Source organism: Athene noctua, chromosome 15 (assembly GCF_965140245.1).
Source record: "Athene noctua chromosome 15, bAthNoc1.hap1.1, whole genome shotgun sequence".
NCBI classification, from domain to species: Eukaryota; Metazoa; Chordata; class Aves; order Strigiformes; family Strigidae; genus Athene; species Athene noctua.
This window is the reverse complement of record NC_134051.1, coordinates 4,198,533-4,220,482: the sequence shown is the minus strand read 5'-3', so window position 1 is coordinate 4,220,482 and position 21,950 is coordinate 4,198,533. Positions and strand designations below refer to the sequence as shown.

Sequence of the window (21,950 nt, the reverse complement as noted above, 5' to 3'; positions counted from 1 at the left end):
GCAGCCCACTCTGCCCCACGCGTGGCCCTGCTGCCCCCCTCGGCCCTGCGGTGCTCAGCACCGTGGCACTGCATGGCTAGGGCCAGCCCAGCCCCACGCTGCTCCAGCTCATTGTCACCTTTCCAAGACAGTCCCCAGTGCACCCACATACCCGGGTCCCTCTGCCCACACTACTCCAGCTCACTGTCCACCCCCCCATCACCACTCCTGTGACACTTTAGCACAGTGTCCCCCACAATGTGTGGTGTCCCCCGCCCCAACACAATCCCACTCCCACCATGGTGGCTCAGCCCGATCCCCTCCCACCATGCTGTGACCTCCTGACCCACCCTGTCCCCATGCAGCTCAGTGGCCCCACACAGCCCCACACTCTCCCTGGGGACCACCAACCACCCCCACCCCAGCCCCATATGCCCTTACTCTGCTGCCTGACTGTCCTCCTGCTTGATCTTCTCCTCCACAGCCTGCAGCGCGGCAGCCAGAGATGCGCTCGTCTCCTCCAGCTTCTGCTGCGCCAGCTCAGGGCCGGCACTGTCGATGGAGGGGCCGGTGATGGCAGAACGTGGCGGCTTCACCGGCACTTGCTGGGGCTGGGCCCCAGGCGAGAGGGGCTTGGCGGGGCTGGAGCAGAGCGAGGGCGGCGTGCTGGAGGGCTTGGTGCCGGCAGTGCCCAGCTGCCGCGCTGGGGACGGGGCTGGCGTGGAGCCGGCGCTCACCGACTGGATGGCGGCGTGAGGTTTGGGGGGCTTGGGTGCCGTGGGGGGTGGCACAGGCTTGGGGGACACCGGGGGCGGCGTGCCATGGACCCGCTTCACCTCTGCGGAGAGAAGGGAGAGGGGCAGAACGGCGGCAGGGCTGGTTGGGACCGCCCCCTCCCCAGTGTCCACCCCGGGAGGTCCCGTCCTGGAGAGGGCTGGCGGGGCACCTACCTGGGCTGCCGGGGCTCGGGATGGGCACCTTTTTGGGGATGGGTGCCGGCGGCCCCGGCACCTTCTGGGGTGGCTGTGTCAGCACGGGCTTGGGGGACACCGGTGGCTTGAAGGGCTTCTTGGGCTCAGCGGGCAGCCCGGCGTAGTCAGGGCCATCGGAGCGGGCGGCGGGTGGTGGGGTGGGGGGTGGCTCGGCCCCGCTCAGCTCCGAGGCCGGCCGCCGCTTGACAGTGCCGGTGCCGTTCTGGTAGACGGTGAGCGGGGCCGGTTCCAGCGCTGGCTCTTTGTCCTTGGCCTTGGGCCGGCGTTTGACGGTGTCGGATTCAGTGAGGACGAAGCGGACACCATCCTGCTGGCTCTGCCTGGCCCGGATCCGCCGTTTAAGCGTGGCGCTGGCCTCCACCTTGGCTAGGTCGCCGTGGCGGTGGGCCGGGGACAGCCCCTCACCTGCCTCCCCCCGGGCCGGCCCCAGGGGCCGCGGCCGCTGCTTGATGGTGAGGTTGCCCTCCTCGGCAAAGGGAATGCCATCCGGGGAGCCGCCGCGCTCCACCCGCAGCCGCTCTCCGGGGCCGTCGGCACTGGCCTCCGACCGCACGCTGTCGGCGCGCTCGCGGCGGGCGGCTGCCACCAGCCCAGTGACGGGGCCACTGATGGTCCGGCGCCGGTTCACCACCTCCCCGTCCAGCCCAATGGCCTCTTTGTGCTTGACAGTGGCCAGGACAGTGGCCACGCGAGAGCGCTCAGGGCTGCCCGGGGGGGGTCCCGGCTGCAGGTAGTAGCCCTCAGGTGCTTTAGCTGGTCCCGGCCCGCCAGCCCCGTGCGGCTTCTGCAGCGCCAGTGCACGGGCCCCGCCACCAATGGAGGACATCTCCAACATGGCTGCGATGCTGCGCACGCTGCCAGCACTGCCCGTGTCCACGCTGCCGCCCAGGTCGCTGGCCCGCCGCTGCTCCCGGCGGCTCTCCCCCTCGGCGGCAGGTTGCCCAGTGGCCACCTCACCCTCCCCCTCCTTGGGGAAGTCCTCAGCCATGCCAGCGCTGGAGATGGCGGAGCTGGAGCGCTTGGGTGGGGGTGGTGGGGGCCCCTTCTTCTTCGGACGGACAGCAAAGGACTGGCTGCGGTTGACGTTCTTGTCACCGCTGGCAGGTGCCCGCACCGAGTGGCTGCGCCCCACGCGCCGCTGGACGGTGGCGTAGGGCCCCGCGTCCGGCACCAGCAGCTCGTCCCGCTCCTGCTCGCTGTCGGAGGCGGCGTAACGGTTCAGGCTGTGTGCCCGCTTCTTCGGCCTCCCCGGCTCCTCCTCGCCCTCACCCGCCGGCGGCAGGCAGAGCACCGGCACTGAGACAGGCAGGACGGGCACCCCTGGGGGCCCCCCCTCGCCCTCAGCGGGCTGCGGCAGGACGTAGGCGAAGCCGCGGTGGGTGGGCGACTGGGGCAGGGAGCGGGGGGATGCGGGGCGCTCGCCCGGCGGCAGCAGTTGCGGGGTGGGCTTCACCTTGGCGGTGGCGTGGGGTGCCGGCGGGCCCTGTGGGGAGGGGGGCCGTGGCTTGCCCGGGGTCTGCGGTGGTGTCAGCTGCCCGGTGGAGGGTGAGAAGGGCTGCCGGGGTTTGCCGGGCACCGGCGGCACGCTGGCACGCTTGACAGGGTGGCCATGCCGGGGCGGGCGACCCTCTTTGGGGGGCGCAGGGGGGCCCTCGCCAGCCCCCTCTGCCAGATACTCCTGGCTCTTGGAGATAGCGGCGGCCGGGGGAGCCCGCGGGCCATCCCCCAGCAGCTCCTGCGAGCTGCTCATCAGCCTGGCGCGGCCCCCCAGGCCTGGGGGCGAGCGGTAGCCAGGGGCCGCAGGGTTTGCTGCCTTCTCAGGAGGCTCCTCAGGGGCTTCGCCTGTCATGGCCACCTGCAGCTCGCTGCTGAGCTCGCTATCCTGGAAGGTGGTCATCTTGGGCGACTGGCACTCGGGGGGCTCTGGCGGGGGGGACTCGATGGCCAGCACCTCTGGGCATGCCGCCGCCGTCGCTGCCTTCCTCTTCAGTGTGCCCGGCTCGAACTTGCCCAGCTCAGCACGCTGCAACTCCGCCAGCTTCTTCACCGCCAGCATCAGCTTTTTCTGGTGGCCTGGGGATGGCACGGGGGCATCAGCGCCGCTGCCGGGGGCTGAGGCCACCGCAGCCAAGCGCCGCGGCGAGGGACCTCACCCAGCTTGGTGATGCCGATCTCCTGCAGGTCCTCCCAGGTAATGTCGGTGATGAAGTCGATGTTTTCGTAGCCATTCTCCACCAGCACCTTGTAGTACTGGGACAGGCCAATCATGGAGAGCCACAGCGCCAGGTTGGCCTGGAGGGGGGGGGGGGGGGGGGGACAGGGCACAGCTCAGAACCAGCTGGCAGCAGGATCTGACCCTGGCACCCCCCTGGCACTGCACCCCCTGTGCCACACAGGTGATCCCAACTTGCTGGGGACAGCCCCAGATGACTCCCCTTGTCCCCACATTGTCCCTCTGCTCCACGAGCACCCAGGGCCATGCCCAGCCCTGCTCCCACAGGAAGCCCCTTGCTGTCCCCAGGGGGGACACGGTGTCACGTCCATGAAGTGACATCTGGCACCAGCCTGACAGTCCCCGAGGTGCCGGGATGGGACATGCACAATTTTGGGACCACAGGCATCACCTGGCAGTGGTGAGCCAGCTCCCACCCTCGTCCCCCTGTGCTACCCCCTCCCGCAAGGGGACAGGGTGGAGGGGATCCGTTGTCACCCTGGATGTGGCCTCAGCACCCCCGGCCCCACACAGCTCATACCGGCTTGTACTCCGGCAGCCACTCAGGGATATTGAGGTTGTTGATCTCAGAGGCAATCTTCTTCCTGTGCCCCGGCTTGGTGACACCGATGGCCGTGAGGTCCTAGGGCAGAGAAGGGGGAAGGTCAGTGTGGCCCCGCACTGGATGTGCCCCCTCCTCGTGGCACCGGCCAGCCCTGGCATCCCCACAGCCTCACCTCCGGCGTCATCCGGCTAATGGTGGTGATGTCGTAGCCGGCGTTGATGAAGTTGGGCGCGTAGAGCTGCAGCTGGAACTTGCAGAGCCACTGGTACACAGCCTCTGAGCTCTGGGGGAGAGGGACGGCGCGGCTCGGGGCAACCCCAGGGACGGGGACCGTTGCCCATGACCCCACACCTAGCCATGTGCCAGTGGGAGGTTCCAGCTGGGAGTTGGCACTGCAGTGGGGCTGCCAGGGGTCCCTGGGCTCATGTCTGTCCCCCCAGGGCGGGCAGGGGGCTGGTGTCACAGTACGGGGGGGCCCGGCAGCTGCAGGGATGGCTCCCGGCTCCCCACTGCCAGCACCCAGAGCCTTGGTGGTCGCACCACAGGGCTGCCAAGGCACCTGCGGCCACTAGTGCTGGGGGGTGGCCCCCCCGACACCACATGGGGGTCCCCACACACCCCAGCGGTCCCCGCTTACCTTCCCCTCTGACGGCGGCTCCATCTTCTTCAGTTGGGGCTCGGTGGGGGGCTGAGGGGCGTACGGGGAGCTGGCTACGCTCTGCGACCGCGATGAACCTGCCAGAGAGGCAGCGGTCAGCGGGGCTGCAGCTGTGCCACCCCCCGGCTCCGGCCAAGCCCCTGTCCCGGGTGGGACAGCACAACAGCCTGGAACACCCCGGGGCGCCCTGGACACGGGCTCTGCTCCCCGAGGACAGGCAGGGGTGGTGCAGGGCACTGTGCCCAGGTGCCACCATTGGGTCGCAGCACCTATCGCTGAATTGTGGCGAGGCCAGCGCAGGGGCTCTGCAGGGCACCCGGACACCAGCCCCTCAGCGTACACAGCTCCTGGGTGCTACAGCCGTGCCACTGCCCCCCCCCAAACCAGGTGAGCCCCCCCAGCCCACCTAGGGGCCAGGGTGCTGCAGTACCCCCCACCCGGCGTGCCCCCAGGGCAGCAGCCAGAAGGGTCCCACTGCCCAAAGCCCTCTGTCCCTGTGCCACCACCCTGGGATGGAAGGGGTCTGGCTGGGGAGGGAAGGCAGGCACGAGCCACCACGTCCCCCCAGGACCCCCACATAGGCAGCCCCACAGCACCCACCCTGCAGCTGGTGCCTTCGTCAGCCCTGGAGGTGACTGACAGAGGCTGCCCAAAAATTTCCGCCTCATATTTCTGATCAGGACCAGCAAAAGGCCCTTCCCTGCTGCCGGCAACAGCATCCTCCATATGTGTGTGTGTGTGTCCCCAACACATGTGTGTGCATCCTCCCCACCCAGTGTGTGTGTGTGTGTGTGCATCCTTCTGGCATCTGCATCCCACTTGCGTGGGCATCCTCCTCACATGTGCATCTCTGCCGTCTGCATCTCCCTCACGGCTGCAGCCCACTTGCGTGTTCATCTCTCCAGCATGTGCTTCCCTCCCCCCCCCCAGCAACGTGTGCAGCCCCCTGCTCTGTGTGTGCAGCCCCCTCCTCTGTCTGTGCATCCCCCTGCTCTGTGTGTGCATCCCCCCCTTCCCTCCCCAGATTTCCATCTCCGCAGCCCGGGCATCCCCCCCACAACCTTCACCCCTCACGTGTGCATCCTCCTCGCATGTTTATCTCCCATTTGCCCCCCCCCCGACTCCCACCCCCAGCATGTGCCTCCCCCGCGGCCTCCCTGCAGCCCCCTGGATGGTGCTGGCAGTGGCGGAGTGGGGCGGTGTGGGGGGGACACCCCGACTCGGGCTCCGGAGGGGCTGGCGGGGGGGGGCCAGGGAAGGGAAGGGGCCGGGGAGGAGCGCTGACCGCCCCCCGCCCGCCCACACCGCTCCCCCCCCTCCCCCCCCAGCCCCCCCTACCCCACGGAGCCCCCACTAACCGAGGCAGGAGAAGGCCTGGCAGCAGCCGAAAGGCGAGAGAGTCATTTTTTACCCACACGTTTTTCTTCTGGCGATGGGTGCCGTGGCAATAAAAAAAAAGACAAATCCCTGGATCCACGGCACGCCGGTGGCAGGGCCAGGGCTCCTCCTGCTCCCGGCAGCCGGGCGGCCGGCAGCACGCACCTGCGGCGATGTCCTGCGCCTTGGCCGGCCCATCGCCCACGACAGTCTCTTGCGCAGAAGCCTTCTGGGAAAGGACCGTTGCCAGCAGCTGAAAAACACCCCGGGAAAGGGGGGAGAGCAGGCAGGAGTGAGGCAGGCGCGGGGGGTGCATGTCGCGGGTGCTGCGGGTGCTGCGGCGGCCGCCAGCCCGGGCGAGGGTGGGCAGGGAGGGGCGCAGCCGACTGGGGCTGCGGCGGGGAGAGCGGGAGCAGCACAGATGGTGCTTCGCAGGCAGCAGGAGAAGGATGAGCATCCCCCCCGCTCCCCTCCTCTCCCCGCACCCCCAATCCTGCCTGACGCACACCCAGCCCCGGCTGCAGGGCGCCCCCCCACTCCCCCCTTCCCTTCCACTCCACCCGCAGAACACTGAGAGCTCGGCGCGGGGGCACATGGACCCCCCGTGCCCGGCCTGCTCTGGCATAGTGCAGGCAGGATGCCAGGGGAGGGGGGACCTGGAGCCTCGGCCCCGCGACAGGACAGCCCAGGCTGCCGTGGGCAGCACAGGGTGCGGGGTGGGGAATGTGCAGGCAGCAGCGGGCAGTGGGTGACGTGCAGGCAGGGGTGTGTGGTGTGTAATGTGCAGGCAGCAGTGGGCAGTGGGCAACATGCAGGCAGGGGTGTGTGGTGTGTAATGTGCAGGCAGGGGTGTGCAGTGGGCGACGTGCAGGCAGGGGTGTGCAGCGGGCAATGTGCAGGCAGGGGTGTGCAGCGGGCAATGTGCAGGAAGCCATGTGCGGTGCATAACGTGCAGGCAGGGGGGTGCAGGGGGCAGTGTGCAGGCATGCAGCATGCAATGTACAGGCAGGACCGTGCAGTGGGCTGTGTGCAGGCAGCAGCAGGCAGACAGCTCTGGGCAGTGCACAGCTGCAGCAGGCAGGGCAGCAGGCAGAGACATGGCAGCAGCCCTTGTCCGGCCCTGCAGCCGGTGGGGTGTGGTGCTGGGGACCGAGTCAGCAGCCAGGAGGGGACACGCTGGTGGCCACCATCAGTGAGAGCTGGGGCTGGCAGGGGTACGCCGGGTGCTGGCAGCACCTCGCAGCCCCCAGTCCAGCACTGGTGCCGGCAGGGAGCGGGGGCAGCTGCCCCAGCAGCAAACGCCGGTGCTGGGAGCGGAGCTGTGGGCCCAGCCGCCACGGGACTCGCCTTACCTTGACACCTTCAGAGCCGGCGTGCAGGGCATGCGCCCCGCTGCCCGCGCTCTGCCCGCTCCCCGAGCTGCGGGCAGAAGCCACGCTGCCTGTGCTGCCCAGGCTGCTGCGGTCACCACCTGCGCAGAGAGAGAGGGGAAGCCATCAGGGCACCACGGCCAGGCCAGGGGACGCCGTGGTGAGGCCACGTCACTGCCACGTCCTGTACACTGTCTCTGGGGACAGGGAGGTTCCCGGTACCTGCGAAGGGTTTCCGCAGCACCCAGATCTCCTCGGTGGGAGCCGGCGCAGCTGATCCACCCTGCGACGGTGAGAGGTGGGACGGGCTCATGTCGGCCCCACGGGACCCTTGGTGGCAGAGCGGAGAGAGCAGCCGTCAGGCACACGTGGCTCTGCGCGCTCGGGCTCGCAGCGGCGTGCCACGGGGAAAAAAAAATCCCCAGCAACAGCGTGGGGGCCGGCAACCGTGCCCAGGGGTGCCAGTGCTGTCCTGGGGGGGGCCTGTCTCCCCACAAGCAGCCAGCATGGGGAGGGACAATGACCAGCCTGGGACCCCGTCCTGTCAGGGCATCCCCACGCTGCTGAGGACAGAGCCACAGGTCCCAGCCCACACAGGGGACGGTGACCTTGTCATCCCTGCGCGGAGCAGGGTGGGGACACGAACCAGTGTGGAGGAGCAAAGGTTGCTGGGCGAAGTGGATCAGTGGGGACCAAGGTCCTCAGCTCACTGTCCCCTGGCTGAGACGGCGCTGGCCATGCCCCTGTGGCTGCCTGCACCCGTCTAGGGGAGCAGGCAGGGTGCTGAGCCTCCCGCGCTCCCCTGGGTGACAGCAGTGGGTGAGAGGACCCAGCTGTCCCAGCAGGGCATGGCTTAGGGGGAAGGGGTGGGGGGGGTGGGTGTCACCCCCAAAGCACCGCTCCTTCACGGGCTCACCATGCTGCCCGCCTCGGCCGGGTCCTGCCCTCCCCGGGGGTGCCCAGCACTAAGCCCGGCCTTGGGAGCAGCATCAGATGAGCTGGACAAAGCCCCACGACGGCCAGCGCTGCCGCAGCTCCGTCACCGAGGAGCCCGACGGTGCTGGTGGGCACAGCACCTCGCTGCCCTGCCGCACCCACAAATTTCGTTCATTAAAGCCACTCACCCCGTTAGCGGCCGGGCCCTAGCAGGGCAGGGAGGGCACGAGGTGATAAAGGCACCGAAAGAGTGCGAAGGGGAGCAAAAACGGCCGCGCCACGATCGGGCTAGGCCGGCCCTGAGCCACACGTGCCGCAGTCACACCGAGAGGAGCCCGCACAGGTGCGAGGGGAAGCCCCGGGGAAAGGTTTCATTGCCTCGTCCCCATCACCAGCGGGGCCCGGTGCTCTCCCAACACAACCGGGGCACATGAAAAGACCCCCCCGGCCCCCAGTGAGCCGCCAGCAACCCCCACAGGCACAGCCCGGGGTTCACCCCAGCACATATCTGCTCTCCGGGCGCTCCCGACACGGAGACCTGCGGCACCATCACCTGCCCGTGCTGTGGGGACGGTCCCCAACCCCAAAGCACCCCCCAGGAGAGCACCCCCGGCAGCACAGCCCCCTCCCGCTCCCAGCACAGCCCCGACCCGGTTTGAGCGGCTCGATGGATGTCAGACACCCTGCGGGGGTGGCTGCAGAGGGTCCCTGTGCCCGCGGGCCTCGGCCAGGCCCCGTGCTGCCCGGTCCTGCCCCTCCAGCACCGAGCCTGGAGAGTGGTTTTAGGGGGTCCCCCACACACCTGGCAGGAGAGTGGGGGGCTGTGGGCAGAGCTGGGAAACGGGGACACAGGGGACAGCAGGGGGGTGAGGGTGGGATGTACCGGCGGCCAGAGCCATGGGGAGCACTGGATGGAGACGGCGTGCGGGGAGGGGAGGGCGACAGCGTGCGTGTGTGTGTGTGTGTGTGTGTGTGTACACACACCCACACACACCTGCACGCACCCATGTGCAAACACACCAGGGCAAGGAGCGGAGTGGGGGAAGAAGCCGAGCAGAAAGAAAAGACTCGCTGCAAAGAAAGAAATCCATGGAGAGCACGAAGCGAGCGGTGAACTACCTTGTCCGTAACGCGGCTCGTCGGCACTGCTAGGGGAGAGCCTGTGATAGCCAAAGGAACTGAAAAGAGTCTGATGGGAATGTGGTGGTGGAGGTGGAGGTGGAGGCAGGGAATGGAACGGATGGGACGAGGCGTCACCGTTTAGCACAGCAGCCCCGTAAGCTGGGAGCGGGATCTTTTGGTACTGTTGGGGGATTGTTACAGTCTCCCATGAACCTGATAATAAAACATAACAAGAGACAAAATGAAAAGAATCAAAATAATAGAGACACGCTCAGCGCCACCAAAAAAGAAAAAAAAGAGAAGAAAAAAAAGAAGGAAAAAAAAAGGGGAAAAAAAAAGCGGCAAATAAAAAAAGCAACCAAAGGAATGTGGAGAAGCCAGAACTGACCCAACCGATGCGGAGCCGAGCCAAGGAGCAGCAGCGGGAGCTCAGCGCAGGGCCCGGCCCGGCGGCAGGATACGGCCCATGGGCACATCCCGCGGCCCCCCACAGCTCCTCAGCGGGACACGGACACCGGGGCAGCCCCACGCCAGCTCACGGGGCTCCCACAGGCGGGCTGCTGGGGGTCCTGCTGCCCCCCGCGAAGGTGTCCCAGGAGCAGGGGGGCTGCAGAGGCAGGGCTGGGGGCTGCAGCGCCAGCACCCCTGTGCCCAGCTGGCCAAGGCCTGGTGCGGCTATTGCCTGCACCCACGCTGCTGCCCCGCTGCACAGGTGGCTACAAAACCCCACTGCTACGGAGCCGGCTGCACCCCAGGAGCCACAGACCTCACCCCCCTGGTCCCAGCACACGACCCACACCCTGTGGGCAACTCTGCCCCTGCCCATCCGCCACCTCCACAGCCACCACAGCCGCTCCCACAGGATCTTGTTCAAGTTGCCACCATGCCCTATGACATGGCCACTGCCGAGACGGCGCGAGCTGGTCGGTGTGGGGCCTTTCAGTGCTGCCCACGGAAGCACCAGCCCCATTGTGGCGCTCCTGGCAGCAGGCACAGGCACAGGCCACCGCGGGGGACCGTGACGGGGACAGGGACAGGCAGCTGCAGGTCAGGGGGGCAGGGCCCGAACCCTGAGATGGCCCCTGGCCAGGGACAGGGTCCCCAAGGGGTGGTGCCGGGTCCCTGGCACCCAGCTGCCCTGCTCGGCCCCACAGCACCAGGTCATGCGGCCCCATGGCTGCGCCCACCCTCCCCCAACCACAGTGACGTCCCCCCACTCTTGCCATGCATCGACCTCCCAGTGCCACAAAGGCCTCCCCCAGCCCAACACCAGCCCCTGAGCACCCCGGGACTGCTGGCACCAACCCCCACGTGCAACGGGTGGGCAGGAAACCCCCACAATCAGTGCCACATTCACAGGGGGGACACTGACCCCCACACTCGCTGGGGACACCAGCCCCACATGCACAGGGGGGACACTGACCCCCACACTCACTGGGGACACCAGCCCCACATGCACAGGGGAGGACACTGACCCCCACGCTCGTTGGGGACACCAGCCCCACATGCACAGGGGGGACACTGACACCCACACTTGTTGGAAATACCAGCCCCACATGCACAACGGGGACACTGACCCCCACATGGACAGGGGACACACCGACCCCCATACTCAATGGGGACAGCAGCCCCACATGCACAGGGGGGACACTGACTCCCCCCCACTCGATGGGGACACCAGCCCCACACACATGGGGACACCGACCTCCACATGCACGACAGGGGCATCATCCCGGCTTGGCTTCGCCGGCTGCACCCCCCAACACCCCAGGCACCGCCAGACCGAAACAGGGCTCCCTGGGAGCAGCCCCAAGTGGCAGGAGGCAGATGGGGGGGGACAGAATTATTTGCCTGTTCGTTTGCTTATGGCCTCGACGAGGCTGGAGGGGAAGTAGCCCACGCGGTCATTGCCGGTCCGGTTGTCGTGAATGCAGCCCTTCCAGCGCCCGTCCGCGTGCTGCTCCAGCACCTGTGGGCAGGGGCGGGTCAGGGGCTGGATACCACCACAGGGGTCCCCCCGGCACCCCCCCGTGCCCCTCCTCCAGCCACACTCACAGTGATGACATCCCCGGCTTTCACGTTGAGGCTGGTCAGGTCGTAGTTGTTGCAATAATCCTTGACGGCCCGGACCTGCAGAGCGGCGGAGGCGTCTGCAGGGACAGAGCGGGAGCGTCGCCGGCCGCCCAGCCCCCGCGGGGGGACCGTCCCCCCTCAACCCGGCATCGCCCCCCCAGCCACATGTGCCCCCCCCCGGCCCCCCTACCCCGCAGCATCTGCTTGATCTCCTTGCTGGCCTGGCTGGTGGTGAACTGGTTGACGATGTCCAGAGCTGTCTGGTTGTAGGTGTTCCTGACATGGGCGTTGATCCCGCTCTGCAATGGCACCGAGGGGGCTTGGGAGGAGGCTGCCCCCACCCCGCCATCCCCCCAGGACCCCCCCAGCGACTCGAGCTTAACACCTTGCTGCGTGTGTCCCCCCCAGACCCTCACCCCCATCCCCCAGGAGCGGTGGACATGCTGCTCCACAGCCCCCAGCCGCAGGGTCGCTCCCTTCCTGCAGCTCCAACCTGGACAGGGCAGGGCAGGGCTGGGGGTGTCTGGGGGTGCCGGGGGGGTGGTCCTTACATCCAGCAGCAGCCGCACCACATCGGTCTTGCCGCACAGGGCTGCCTCGTGCAGCGCCGTGCCCGCCTTGGTTTGCCGGTTGATGTCAATGCCAGCCTGCAGCAGGAGCCTGCGGGCAAACAGTGGGGTCAGCGAGGTGGGGGGTCATGGGGAGCGGGGGGGGGCCACCAGCATTGCCCGCCCTGCCCATGGCACCCACCGGATGATGTCGATGTGGCCATTCTTGGCGGCGAGGTGCAGGGGGCTGGTGCCGTTGGGGTCGGTGGCGTCCCCCGGCTTGGGCTCCAGCAGCGCCGCACACATGTTGCTGTTCAGGAGCAGTTGGACCACCTGGCTCAGCAAACACAGACGGAGCAGGGCTGCAAGGGCGGCTCAGCCGCAGCCCCCCCGGCCTCACCTCCCTCCTCCTCCAGTAGCTGGAGATCCCCCCACAGGCCCCCCACCACTGACCATCCCAAGGGCTGCCCTGTGCCCCCTCACCCCGGGCTGCTCCAGCACCCCCAGGCACCTCACCGTGCCCCCATCCCCTCCCATCCTCTCGGGGGGGGGTCCCTCATCGCTGCAAGGACTTACCCCGACCCGGCCAAACTCGCACGCCAAGTCCAAGGGTGTCTTCCCCGAGTTGTCCATGATGCAGGGGTTGGACTGGTGCTGCAGGAGCATCTCCGACTGCGGAGGAGTGAGACCCCCCCAGCTCAGTGAGGGCAGGGGCAAGGGAGGGCAGCACAGGCACCCCCCCGCCCCACCTCACCCCCACACCATCCCCACCGTACCACGTCGTAGTGGCCGTGCTGCGCTGCCAGGTGCAGGGGGATCTGGCCCTCGTCCGATGGGATGTTCACGGAGGAACCCGCTTTCAGCACCATCTTCATGGGCTCCTTCTTGCCTTGCCAGGCCGCATAGTGCAGTGGCCGCATGCCTGCGGGCCAGTGGGACAGGCACATTGTGAGCCCCGCAGGCCAGAGGGGTCACAGGGCTCGGGCCGGGGGTGAGGGTGTCACAGCCAGGACCCAGGGACTCACCTTTGTTGTCCTTGATGTCCACCGCAGCCTGTGCCTCCAGCAGCAGTGAGATGAGCTCCGTGTTGCCGTTGAGGGCCGCATGGTGCAGAGCCGAGAACCTGGCGACCGGCCGCAGTGTCAGGGCTCCCACGTCCCTGTCCCCCCCTGCAGCACCACCACGGCACCCCAAGGGTTTGCCTCCCACAGCACCCCACATGTCCCCAAGCAACCCCACCTCCACATCCCGCTGTGGGCACCTGGAGAAAGACCAGTTGTGGCCAAGCCATGAGCCAGCCACGTCCTGGCATGCAACGAGGGCCAGAGGGTGGGATGTGCTGGGGTGGCCGTGGGTTTTCTCTCCAGCCCATCACTTTATTTAGCTCCCCTGGCGTGCTGCAGCCACAGGACAGACCCCTCCCCAGGTTGGGGATGCTGCTGGGCTGGAACCGGGGGCTGCTGGGGCTGATCTGGGGACGCTGGAGTGAGATGGCTGCGGATCAAACGCTCCCCGGGGATGTTGAGACACCCTGGGGATGAGCAGGGCAGGCACAGGGGGGGGTCCCCCCCAAGGCAAGGGGTGTGCCAGGGAGCCATCCTCCCTGCTGACCCACTTCCCCCCAGCCTGGCTCCGGCAGCATGACCGCGGGCAACGGGCGCAGGGGGAGGCCCAGGGTGCCAGATGGCCACCGTGCCCCTGCCTGGTGCTGGGCCTTGCTGTGGGGCGGCAAAAGCCCCCGGCACCACACCCCACTTTGCTTTTGCAGCACCTGGGACTGGCCAAACCCGGAGGCTCGTTGCTGGGAAGCAGGCCGGGAGCTGACCTACTTGCTGCTCCCGGCAGCAGCATCCTCTGCACGACTGCGCTGGCACCCGCCACCCCGCTGTGCCGAGCCCCGGTCACCACAACGTCCCCGTCCCATCCCCACGGCCACCCCGGTGTCACCGGAGCATGGGAATGGGCTGCAGACACCAGCGCAACATGCCAGTCCCCAAGAGGCGGGCGGTGGGGCGGCGATCCCCTCTGCTCCCCCATTGCCAGGACCCCCAGTTGAGGGGGGGAACATGTCCCCATCGGGGAGCACCCAGCCACCATGATCCCCAGGGAGCTGCTGCCCGCGATCCCCCGGCAGGGAGCGGCGATGTGAGCAGACAGCTGGCGTGGGAGGCCGATCCCCAACGTCTGCCTGGGAAATGTCAACATTTTCCACTCCAGCGCCCTTGCTCAAATCCGCTCAAGATGGTGCAAATCGCAGCCTTCCCCCCAGGCTGCCTCGGGGGCTTCCCCCAGCATGGCTAAGGGCACTGGCCCCCGGGCAAGCGTGGGGATGCCAGCACGGTGCTCACCCACCAGCCCGGGGAACCAGCAAACGCAGCAGAGATGGGGAAACTGAGGCACAGCCCTGGCAGCAGAGCACAGCACACAGGGGCTGCGGCCTGGGGCTGCCCTGCACATTCCCAGGGTGGAGCCAGGAGCAGCACTCGAAGCTGGAGGTTTGCTCCCCTGTTTCAGGGCTGTTCCAGCACCCCCCAAGCCACCCGGGAGCTACAGGCAGGACACAAGCGGGGCCCTTGCCTGCTGCTCCGGCCCTGCCGCGATGCACAGCCCTCCCTGCGGTGACCTGCCAGCTCTGGCAGCACAAGGTGGTCTGTGGGGTGATGCATCCCCCCACTTTGCTCACATCGTGCCCTCCAGCTCTGCCCGTGTGCTCCCCTTGCTCCCCATGCACCCGCACGGGCTGATAGAGCCGATGTGCTGGTGGGTACCGGGGGATGCTGGCAGGTACCAGGGGATGCCCACTGCCACCGCCCTGCTGGGGGGTGAGGATGAGGAGGACCTGGGCTGCTGTGGCCACGTCTCCCCAGGGCATGCCCTCCCATTCCTGACCCCATCTTGGCCTTTCCGCTCACCGCCACTTCCATGGCCACGGCAGAGCCGTCCCTGGGGAGCGCACTGCACGTCCTGCTGCCCCTCAGCGGGAGGACACAGGGCAGGGGGGAGCTGCGGGGAGCACAAGGGGTGGCTGCTGCCCAGCCCCACACGCACCGCTCCCCGCTCCCACTGCAGCCCCCCTCCTCCGCAGGGCTCCAGCTGCCTTCCTGCACCTGCAGCCTCGCTAGCGTGATGAGCAGGGGGTGAGCCCACGGCCCCGGCCCCGCTCCTCCCTGCTGTCAGATGCGAAGGGGCACGGTCCCCACGGCACAGCCGCCCGGGCGCGGGGCCCCCACTCACCCGTCGGTGTCTTGGAAGTTGACGTTGACTTTCTTTGCTGATCCAAGGAGCTCTGGGAGGGAAGAGAACAGCACATTAGAGGTGGCCAGGGTAGGGACCACCAAGGAGGTGACACAGCTGCAGCTCCAGTTTTCCCTCCCCACGGAGGTTTTAGCTCCCTGCAGCTCCACAGCCCCAGCCTGTTTCAGCAGAGCAAGGAGCTCAACACACTCCCCTGTGCCCCAGCATGTCCCCTGTCCCACTGCCTGGCACTGCCCCACTCCCACCCCTGCCTTCGTGGGAAAATAAACCGCCTTGGGCAATCCAATTAGCACCACGAGGAAGGATGGAGCCAGATTTACATAAGATTTAACCGAAAAATGCCACTCAGGCTTTCCCGTGAGCCTGCTCTTCCTTGAAACCCCCAGCAGGGAACCAGAGTGGGAGGAAGAGGAGGGTGGCTGCGGCGCAGCAGAGCCCCGAGCTGGGGACCCACGCAGCAACCCCCACGCCTGCCGCAGTGGGTCTTGTGTCTCCTTGCCAGCATCCCAGAGCGATATTCAATTATTTGGCACAAAGGGCTGTGTCAGCAAACAGGGCGCAGGGGACACGGGGAGGCCGTGACCCACGAGCCTGGGGAGCAGCGCCAGGCTGAGCCACCCCTGCCTGGGCCACACTGGTCCCCGGAGCAGCCCAGGACGGTGGCAGAGGTTTCTCCTTGCCCATGCAGAAGTTCCCAGGCTCTGGCACCCAGCTCCGTCCCGCGCTCCATCGGCCACTCGACAGTCCGAGCTGCAGGACATTTGCTAACGATGACACAGCCCGGTGCCGACAGGCAAGAGTGACGGAGAACGACTTTTGAACAGCCCCAACCTTCAGCTCCTCTTCACCATATCCCCAACCTCCCCTCCTGGCACACAGGGCAGCTGTGGGATGAGAAGGGGCACTGCAGGGTCCCCAGGGCACAGGGAGAGGACAGGGCCACCACGGCATCCCTGAAACTAGCCTCACTCGCCCTCCTTCCATCCCGAGCCCCACGTGTCAGCGCAGCCTCCCTTGCCCTGGCAGCCCACGCTGTTCGTTTAACACACTAATGAACCACCCCAGCAACAAACACCTGGGGAACAGCCCCCCCAACAGTGCTCCCCACCCCGGGAAGGACTCTGGATGTTGCTTGGTGAGCAGAGCCCCCCGAAAACCAGGACTGAGCGGGTCCTCGCCAGCAGTGAGCTACCGCCTGGCTCCCCAACAAAGGTGCCATTCAGCGCCGGTGGAGAGGAGCCCAGCGCCGCTTCCGCTGTCACCCAGCGCCAAAAAGCAGCTCCCAGGAGAAGGGGGACGAGCTGCCCTCCCCCCCCCCAAGGGATGCAAACAGCCATCGGACAAAAGGAACCAGCGGGCGCAAGAGCGGCACCGTGCCCGGCGCTGGCTCCAATCTCCAGCCCCGAGATGGGCCCCGCTCCGGCTAACCGGCCCTCGCCGACAGACGGACGGATGTCAGCAGGTCTGTGGTGCTTGGCCTTTCCCACGGGTTGCTCCCAGCGAGGGGATAGGGCAATGCCTGGAGATCGGCGTCGCGGGGTGCAGCGGTGACGCCGACGGCGTCACCGCTGCACCCCGCGACGCCGATCCCCAGGTGCGTGCCGGCGCGGTCCGAATCGGCATCAGCCGGACACACCGTAACGACAAATCTCTCCTCCCTGCACCTGCAGGAGAGGCTGCGGCTGCCAAAATCTGTTTAGCACTTCCATCACTGCCCATGCCAAGTGCTTAGTCAGTGACTTCCAACCACGCAGCAGTTTGACTTTCATTAAAGCTCTGGCAGTGGCCACCAGCCTGCCAGTACTTTTGCCGGGCTGCGGTGAGCTCAAGCCCCGGCCTGGCTTTAAGCGCTGCTGGGAAAAGGTCTTTTGGGGTGACGGGGTCCCCTGGAGAGCAGCCAGCTCGTCCTCCTGGAGCACAGCACCCCTGGGTGCCACCAGCTGCCTGGCAGCATGGTGTGGGGCACGATGGAGCCGTGCTGAGGGCACAACGCCTGGACCAGGCCCTCGGTACAGCCCTGCCATGGCCTGGAGCTTAACAGTTCCCAGAGCAGAATGGGCACCCCAACACTCCGCTGGATGCCCAACCCAGGGTAGTCTTGGCCCCACAGCCACCATGCAGGGTTTGCAGCCTGTCTGTGGGCAGTGAGACATGGGAGAGCTTCGTTAATGGCCAGAAATCACAAGGAAAACTCCTCCACTAACGGGGGAGAGGGGAGGGGACTGAGCGCACTGGCAATTAAAAATACTGGCCACAAAAGGAGACACGCACAGCAGGGAGGAGAGCAGGGCTCCGGCATGGCCATGCTGCCAGTGGGCACCGAGCATGTCCCTCACTGTCCTCCCTGCCGGGATCGCCAGAGGGGTGATGGAGAGCACCGAGCACCCACGAGCACCACAAGCATCATCCTACCCTGCTCAGACAGCAGCAGATGCCAGGGCCGCTGGGCAGATGTTGCAGCCCAGAGAGATGGTGGCACCTCCAGCACAGGGCTCTTGCTCAGACCACCTGAGCCCCACCACTGCCTTTGGGGCACCCCAATGTCCCATCTTTGCTCCCCATGGGCTGCTCAGGTGATGGTCGTGGACATGGGACACCCCAGCCACATGGCACGCCCCCCCCCCCAATGGCTCTCAGAGCAGCTTGTGCCCCACGAGCATCCTGAGGGGCCTGATGGTGCTGAGGTGGCCCTGGGAAGGTGGGACGTGCTGCTCCGCCAGACCCAGGGAGCCCCAGCATCACCGGGCCTGGCTCCTGCACGCATTGGGAGCCGCAGCCGCCTGCCACAGACACCGGCTCTGAACAGCATCTGCCGTGAGTAAACACTGCCGCGGGGAGCTCAGCCCAACCACTACTCCCAGAAATGCCTTTACTTAAACACAAGGATCACGGTAGCTAAACGCATGCTTGAATTCAGTTCCTCACTGGCCACATCATCCTCTGCCACGCAACGGCCTGTGCCGGCCCCGGGCGGGCGCCGCAACGGCCGGCGACGCACGAGCCGGCTGCACGTGCAGGGCCGGGTGTGCACAGGGAAACCACTCTGCTCGGCCCCAGCACCCGGCAGCACGTCACCCCAACCCCCCGCACCCCCATAACCGGCCTGGCAGCTGTTCTGGGCATCCCCGTGCATGTCACAGGGAGACCCCCGTGCCTAACCAACTGCCCTGGCAACCCCCCAAGGAGACCTCCGTGCCCAACCGCTGCTCCGGGCACCCCGGTGCAGCCTGTGGGGAGACCCCTGTGCCCAACCACAGCTCTGGGCACCCCAGTGCACGCTGTGGGGAGACCCCCGTGCCCACCAACTGCTCTGGCCACCCCGTGGGTTGACCCCTGTGCCCAACCACAGCTCTGGACACCTCATGCTCAACCACTGCCATGGGGAGACCCCCATGCCCGGCTGCTCCAGCCCTGTCCCTGCATGCGTGTTCAAGGCCATGGCCCCACATGGTGGGACTCCTCGATGCCCCCCCAGGCGGGCTCCTCTCCCTTCCCAGCAGCAGGGCCACACAGTACCCATTTGCCCGCTCATGCGCCATGTCCCCGCAGCTGCAGCCAGCACAGCGCCGGCAGCGATCAATGCCCGGCCGGGGCGCGGGGGCTCCCGGCCAAGCCCCCGCTGACGAAGCACATCCTCACCCAGCTCCCCCCGGCAGCGCTGCGCCAGCTCGCAGGGAGCGGGCGGCTGCTCCGAGCAGATGGCTCCAGCCTCCGCTAAATCAACATCTACTTAATGAGGGGAAAGCCGTTGCTGCCCCCCCCCCCCCCACCTCGCAGCTTGGCGGCAGCAGCAAATGAGCCAGGGCAACCCCCCCCCCCCCCCCCCCTCAAAATTATCCTCCCCATCCCTTCCATCACCCCAGTGCAGTGGTCCCCTCCCCTCCAGCCCCACCATCCCTGCCACTTCCCCCCTCCCCAGCACAGCAGGGACCCCCGGGACCCCACAATCAGGACAACACCGAGTACCCCCGGGGAAGCATTCAAGGCAAAGCCAAGCGCCGATTTTGGAAGGGGGTGGTGGGGAGGACCCTGCAGCGACATTGCCGTGAACTGCCGGATAAAGGAAGCATCCAAAATAGCTGCTCTTAATTATATCCTTGCTGACGAGTGCCACGCAAACAACGGGCGCTGCAAGCGCTCGCTGCACGAGGAGCCCTGGCACGAGGGGGCTTACTGCTCACGGCGAGGATGGGGTGACCCCATGGGGACCCCACGGAGGTGGCCAGGAGGAGCCCTGGCTCGTTTGGGTGACGCTGGGAGCCGGTCCTGGCCGCTGTCAGGCAGCGAGAGGCATGTAGTCCTGCAGCCAAGGTCGTGTCAAGCGGGGAGGCCGACGAGATGTTCAGATGCTAATGAAGCCGTTATCATCTTCTGATCGATTTACACTGTATAAATAATGCACCGGGAAGCTCACAGGCTGCTGGGTGCAGGGGAAGGGATTGCCTGGGGCAAAGAGGTGGCAGGGATGGGACCGACCCATTTTGCAGCTCAGTGCCCATCACAGCTGGAAAACAACTGCCTGCCACAGCTGGACAACCTCATGCCCATCACAGCTGGATAATGCAGTGCCCATCATAGCTGGACAACCCAGCAGCTGGACACTCACTCCCCTCACAGATGGACACCCCATCACCTAACAGCTGGATACCACCGTGTCCATCACAGCTGGATCACAAATGCCCAACACAGCTGGACACTCCATCACCCCCCACAGCTGGACACCCCCAGCCAGGTGCCCCAGTGCCCACCACAAGCCATTCCCGAATCCCAGGGCGCTCCTGGGGGATGCTGGCCCCTCACCCAGAGCACCTGCCGGGGCTCCGGCTGCCGGCCCTCGCCCGGAGCCTCCCCCGGGGAGTGGAGAAATCAGCTCTTCAAAATCAATAGGCTGTGGCAGCCTGAGTCACGGTGCTGCAGCAGTGCAGGGCCATCCCCTGGGGCCAGGATGAAGCAACTTAAATGCAGCTTTCAAGAGGCAGTGGGAACTCCTCTGTAATTTTTTTTTAAAAAAAACAACACACCAACTTTTCAGTCCCAAGGGAGGATGAGGGCCTGACCCTGCGGGCTTCCAGGAACAGGGGACACGAGTGTACCCAAAGCAGAGCCGACTCACTAAAAACCAGGGGTGCTCACCAGCACGAGCATCCCCGCTCTCCCTGCACCGCCGAGCCATATCCTTACCCGACCTTTGCCGCGTGGTGCCGTGGGGCCTGGCCGAGCCGCGCTGCATCAGCCGGATTCCCCCGAGGCAGCCCCAGCCCCAGTTTGGGGTTCAACCATGCAGCTCCCCAGCTCTGCAGACGCTCCCTCCCATCACAGGGTCATCACCTGCGAAGTCCCAGCAGCTTCCCGCGGGCTCCGGGCTGCCAGCAAACCCGCTGACCCCTGAATAACACACAGTGCCATGCAGAGGCTGCTGGTGCCACGGGAATGCAGGAAAGTGGGCAGCAGGGACGGGCAGGGGTGCGGGCAGCGCAGCACCGCATCGGCTCTGCCCCCGCCAGTGGGACAGGAGGTGCCGCGTTGGGCCCCGCCGGACCAGCACCAAGCATCGCACCAGCCGCGCCGCTGCACCCGTCGCCGCCGGCCCGGTGCCAGCCGTACGCCCACCCTCGTCTCCGCGGAAATGCGTGTTGGTGCTGCTTCCATGGAGCCTTAATTGACAGCCTGTTCTCCCCGCACCGGGGCGGCGGCAAACAGGTAATTTTCAGTAATCACCCTGGGCTGAAAGGAGTCACCGCCGGCACGGTGAGGCTGCCACGGCAGGGGACGAGACGCGGCTGCTTGGGGTCACCACCAGCCTGCGTCTGCTTGTCCGTCCGTGCGTCTGCACCCCAGCACTGCGCGTCCCCAGGGCACGGGAGCAGAGAAGGGATGATCCTGGCACCGCTCACCTCCAGCCCAGGGCAGAGACAACCCTGCCAGCCCCATCCCTGTCCCCCCACACCTCCCCATCCTCTGCGTGGCCAGGGAGCCCTGGGAGGGCCAACCCCAGCCAGTGAGGGACCAGTAGCTTTATGCATCTTAAAGCATCATTAACTAACGAACAGTCAGTACCATCTGGCCTCCCATGAACCCAGCCACAGTCCAACAGTGCAGGGAAGTGGCGGGGAGCTCCCTGGCACACACAGACCGTGTGCTTGTGTGCACACATGTGCACGTGTAGGCGGCCCAGATAAATAAGAGGGCAAGAGGCACACATGGGTGACACAGGCCCCAGGATCTATTTTAAACACAGTGCCTTTAGTGCCATCATTTTGCCTCATCCACGTACCAGCCCAGCCTCCGTGTGTGCCGGTGCACCGTGCCCACACCACTCACCCTCTGCACCACGGCGGTGTCTGTGGGAAGGATGGGCACCATGATGGGCAGCTCCGGGGGTGCACGAGCTGGCAGCTCGGTGACGCCGTGGTCACTGCTGGAGCAGTGCGGGGATGGGCAGCTAGGCGATGTCGTGTGTCTGCCCCGAGCACCGGGAGCCCAACCGGAGGCCTCACGCTGCTCCCAAAGGCCTGGCAGCGCTGCAGGGGAAAGGCAGGGCTCGCAGGAGCCATCCCAGTGCCCCCAGTACAGCGGATGCTGGGAGAGGACTGGCAGGGGCAGCACAGGACCATCCGCCTGATGCTGCCAGGAGCCAAGGTTTAGTCAGAGGCAGCTCCAGGATCCGCACACGCCGGAGTGGAGACAGCCAGGAGAGAATAGCTGCTGCGGAGCTGCACAGCCAGGAGGAGCGCGCCGTAAACAGCCCAGCTGCAATGCAGGAGCCGGGCAGGCGGCTGCTTTGTCTGCTCCAACGGCTCCTGCAGCCACCGACCGAAAACCTAGAGGCCTGGGCGAGGAGGCAGCGCGGATCTGGGCTCCCG

At 66.7% G+C, this 21,950-nt stretch overlaps 1 protein-coding gene across 3 annotated transcripts in view; it reads right to left on the bottom strand.

Annotated features, from left to right (window-relative positions):
- The window catches only part of CASKIN1 (CASK interacting protein 1), a 31,339-nt gene that overhangs the window by 2,180 nt on the left and 7,209 nt on the right, over positions 1 to 21,950 (bottom strand). Inside the window, exons 2-20 of one of the 3 annotated variants that reach the window (XM_074919243.1) lie at positions 15,067 to 15,118; positions 12,858 to 12,955; positions 12,609 to 12,754; positions 12,409 to 12,504; positions 12,035 to 12,165; positions 11,836 to 11,944; positions 11,475 to 11,583; positions 11,267 to 11,361; positions 11,063 to 11,180; positions 9,209 to 9,424; positions 7,376 to 7,483; positions 7,136 to 7,254; positions 5,949 to 6,036; positions 4,386 to 4,483; positions 3,921 to 4,031; positions 3,725 to 3,826; positions 3,125 to 3,263; positions 930 to 3,044; positions 421 to 817 (exon numbers count right to left, since the gene is read on the bottom strand). In XM_074919243.1, the coding sequence (XP_074775344.1) occupies positions 421 to 817; positions 930 to 3,044; positions 3,125 to 3,263; positions 3,725 to 3,826; positions 3,921 to 4,031; positions 4,386 to 4,483; positions 5,949 to 6,036; positions 7,136 to 7,254; positions 7,376 to 7,483; positions 9,209 to 9,424; positions 11,063 to 11,180; positions 11,267 to 11,361; positions 11,475 to 11,583; positions 11,836 to 11,944; positions 12,035 to 12,165; positions 12,409 to 12,504; positions 12,609 to 12,754; positions 12,858 to 12,955; positions 15,067 to 15,118 (4,447 nt within the window). Of the gene's footprint in view, positions 1 to 420; positions 818 to 929; positions 3,045 to 3,124; positions 3,264 to 3,724; positions 3,827 to 3,920; positions 4,032 to 4,385; positions 4,484 to 5,948; positions 6,037 to 7,135; positions 7,255 to 7,375; positions 7,484 to 9,208; positions 9,425 to 11,062; positions 11,181 to 11,266; positions 11,362 to 11,474; positions 11,584 to 11,835; positions 11,945 to 12,034; positions 12,166 to 12,408; positions 12,505 to 12,608; positions 12,755 to 12,857; positions 12,956 to 15,066; positions 15,119 to 21,950 lie in introns of those variants that run through there. The other 2 variants (XM_074919244.1, XM_074919245.1) reach the window with 2 other exon arrangements.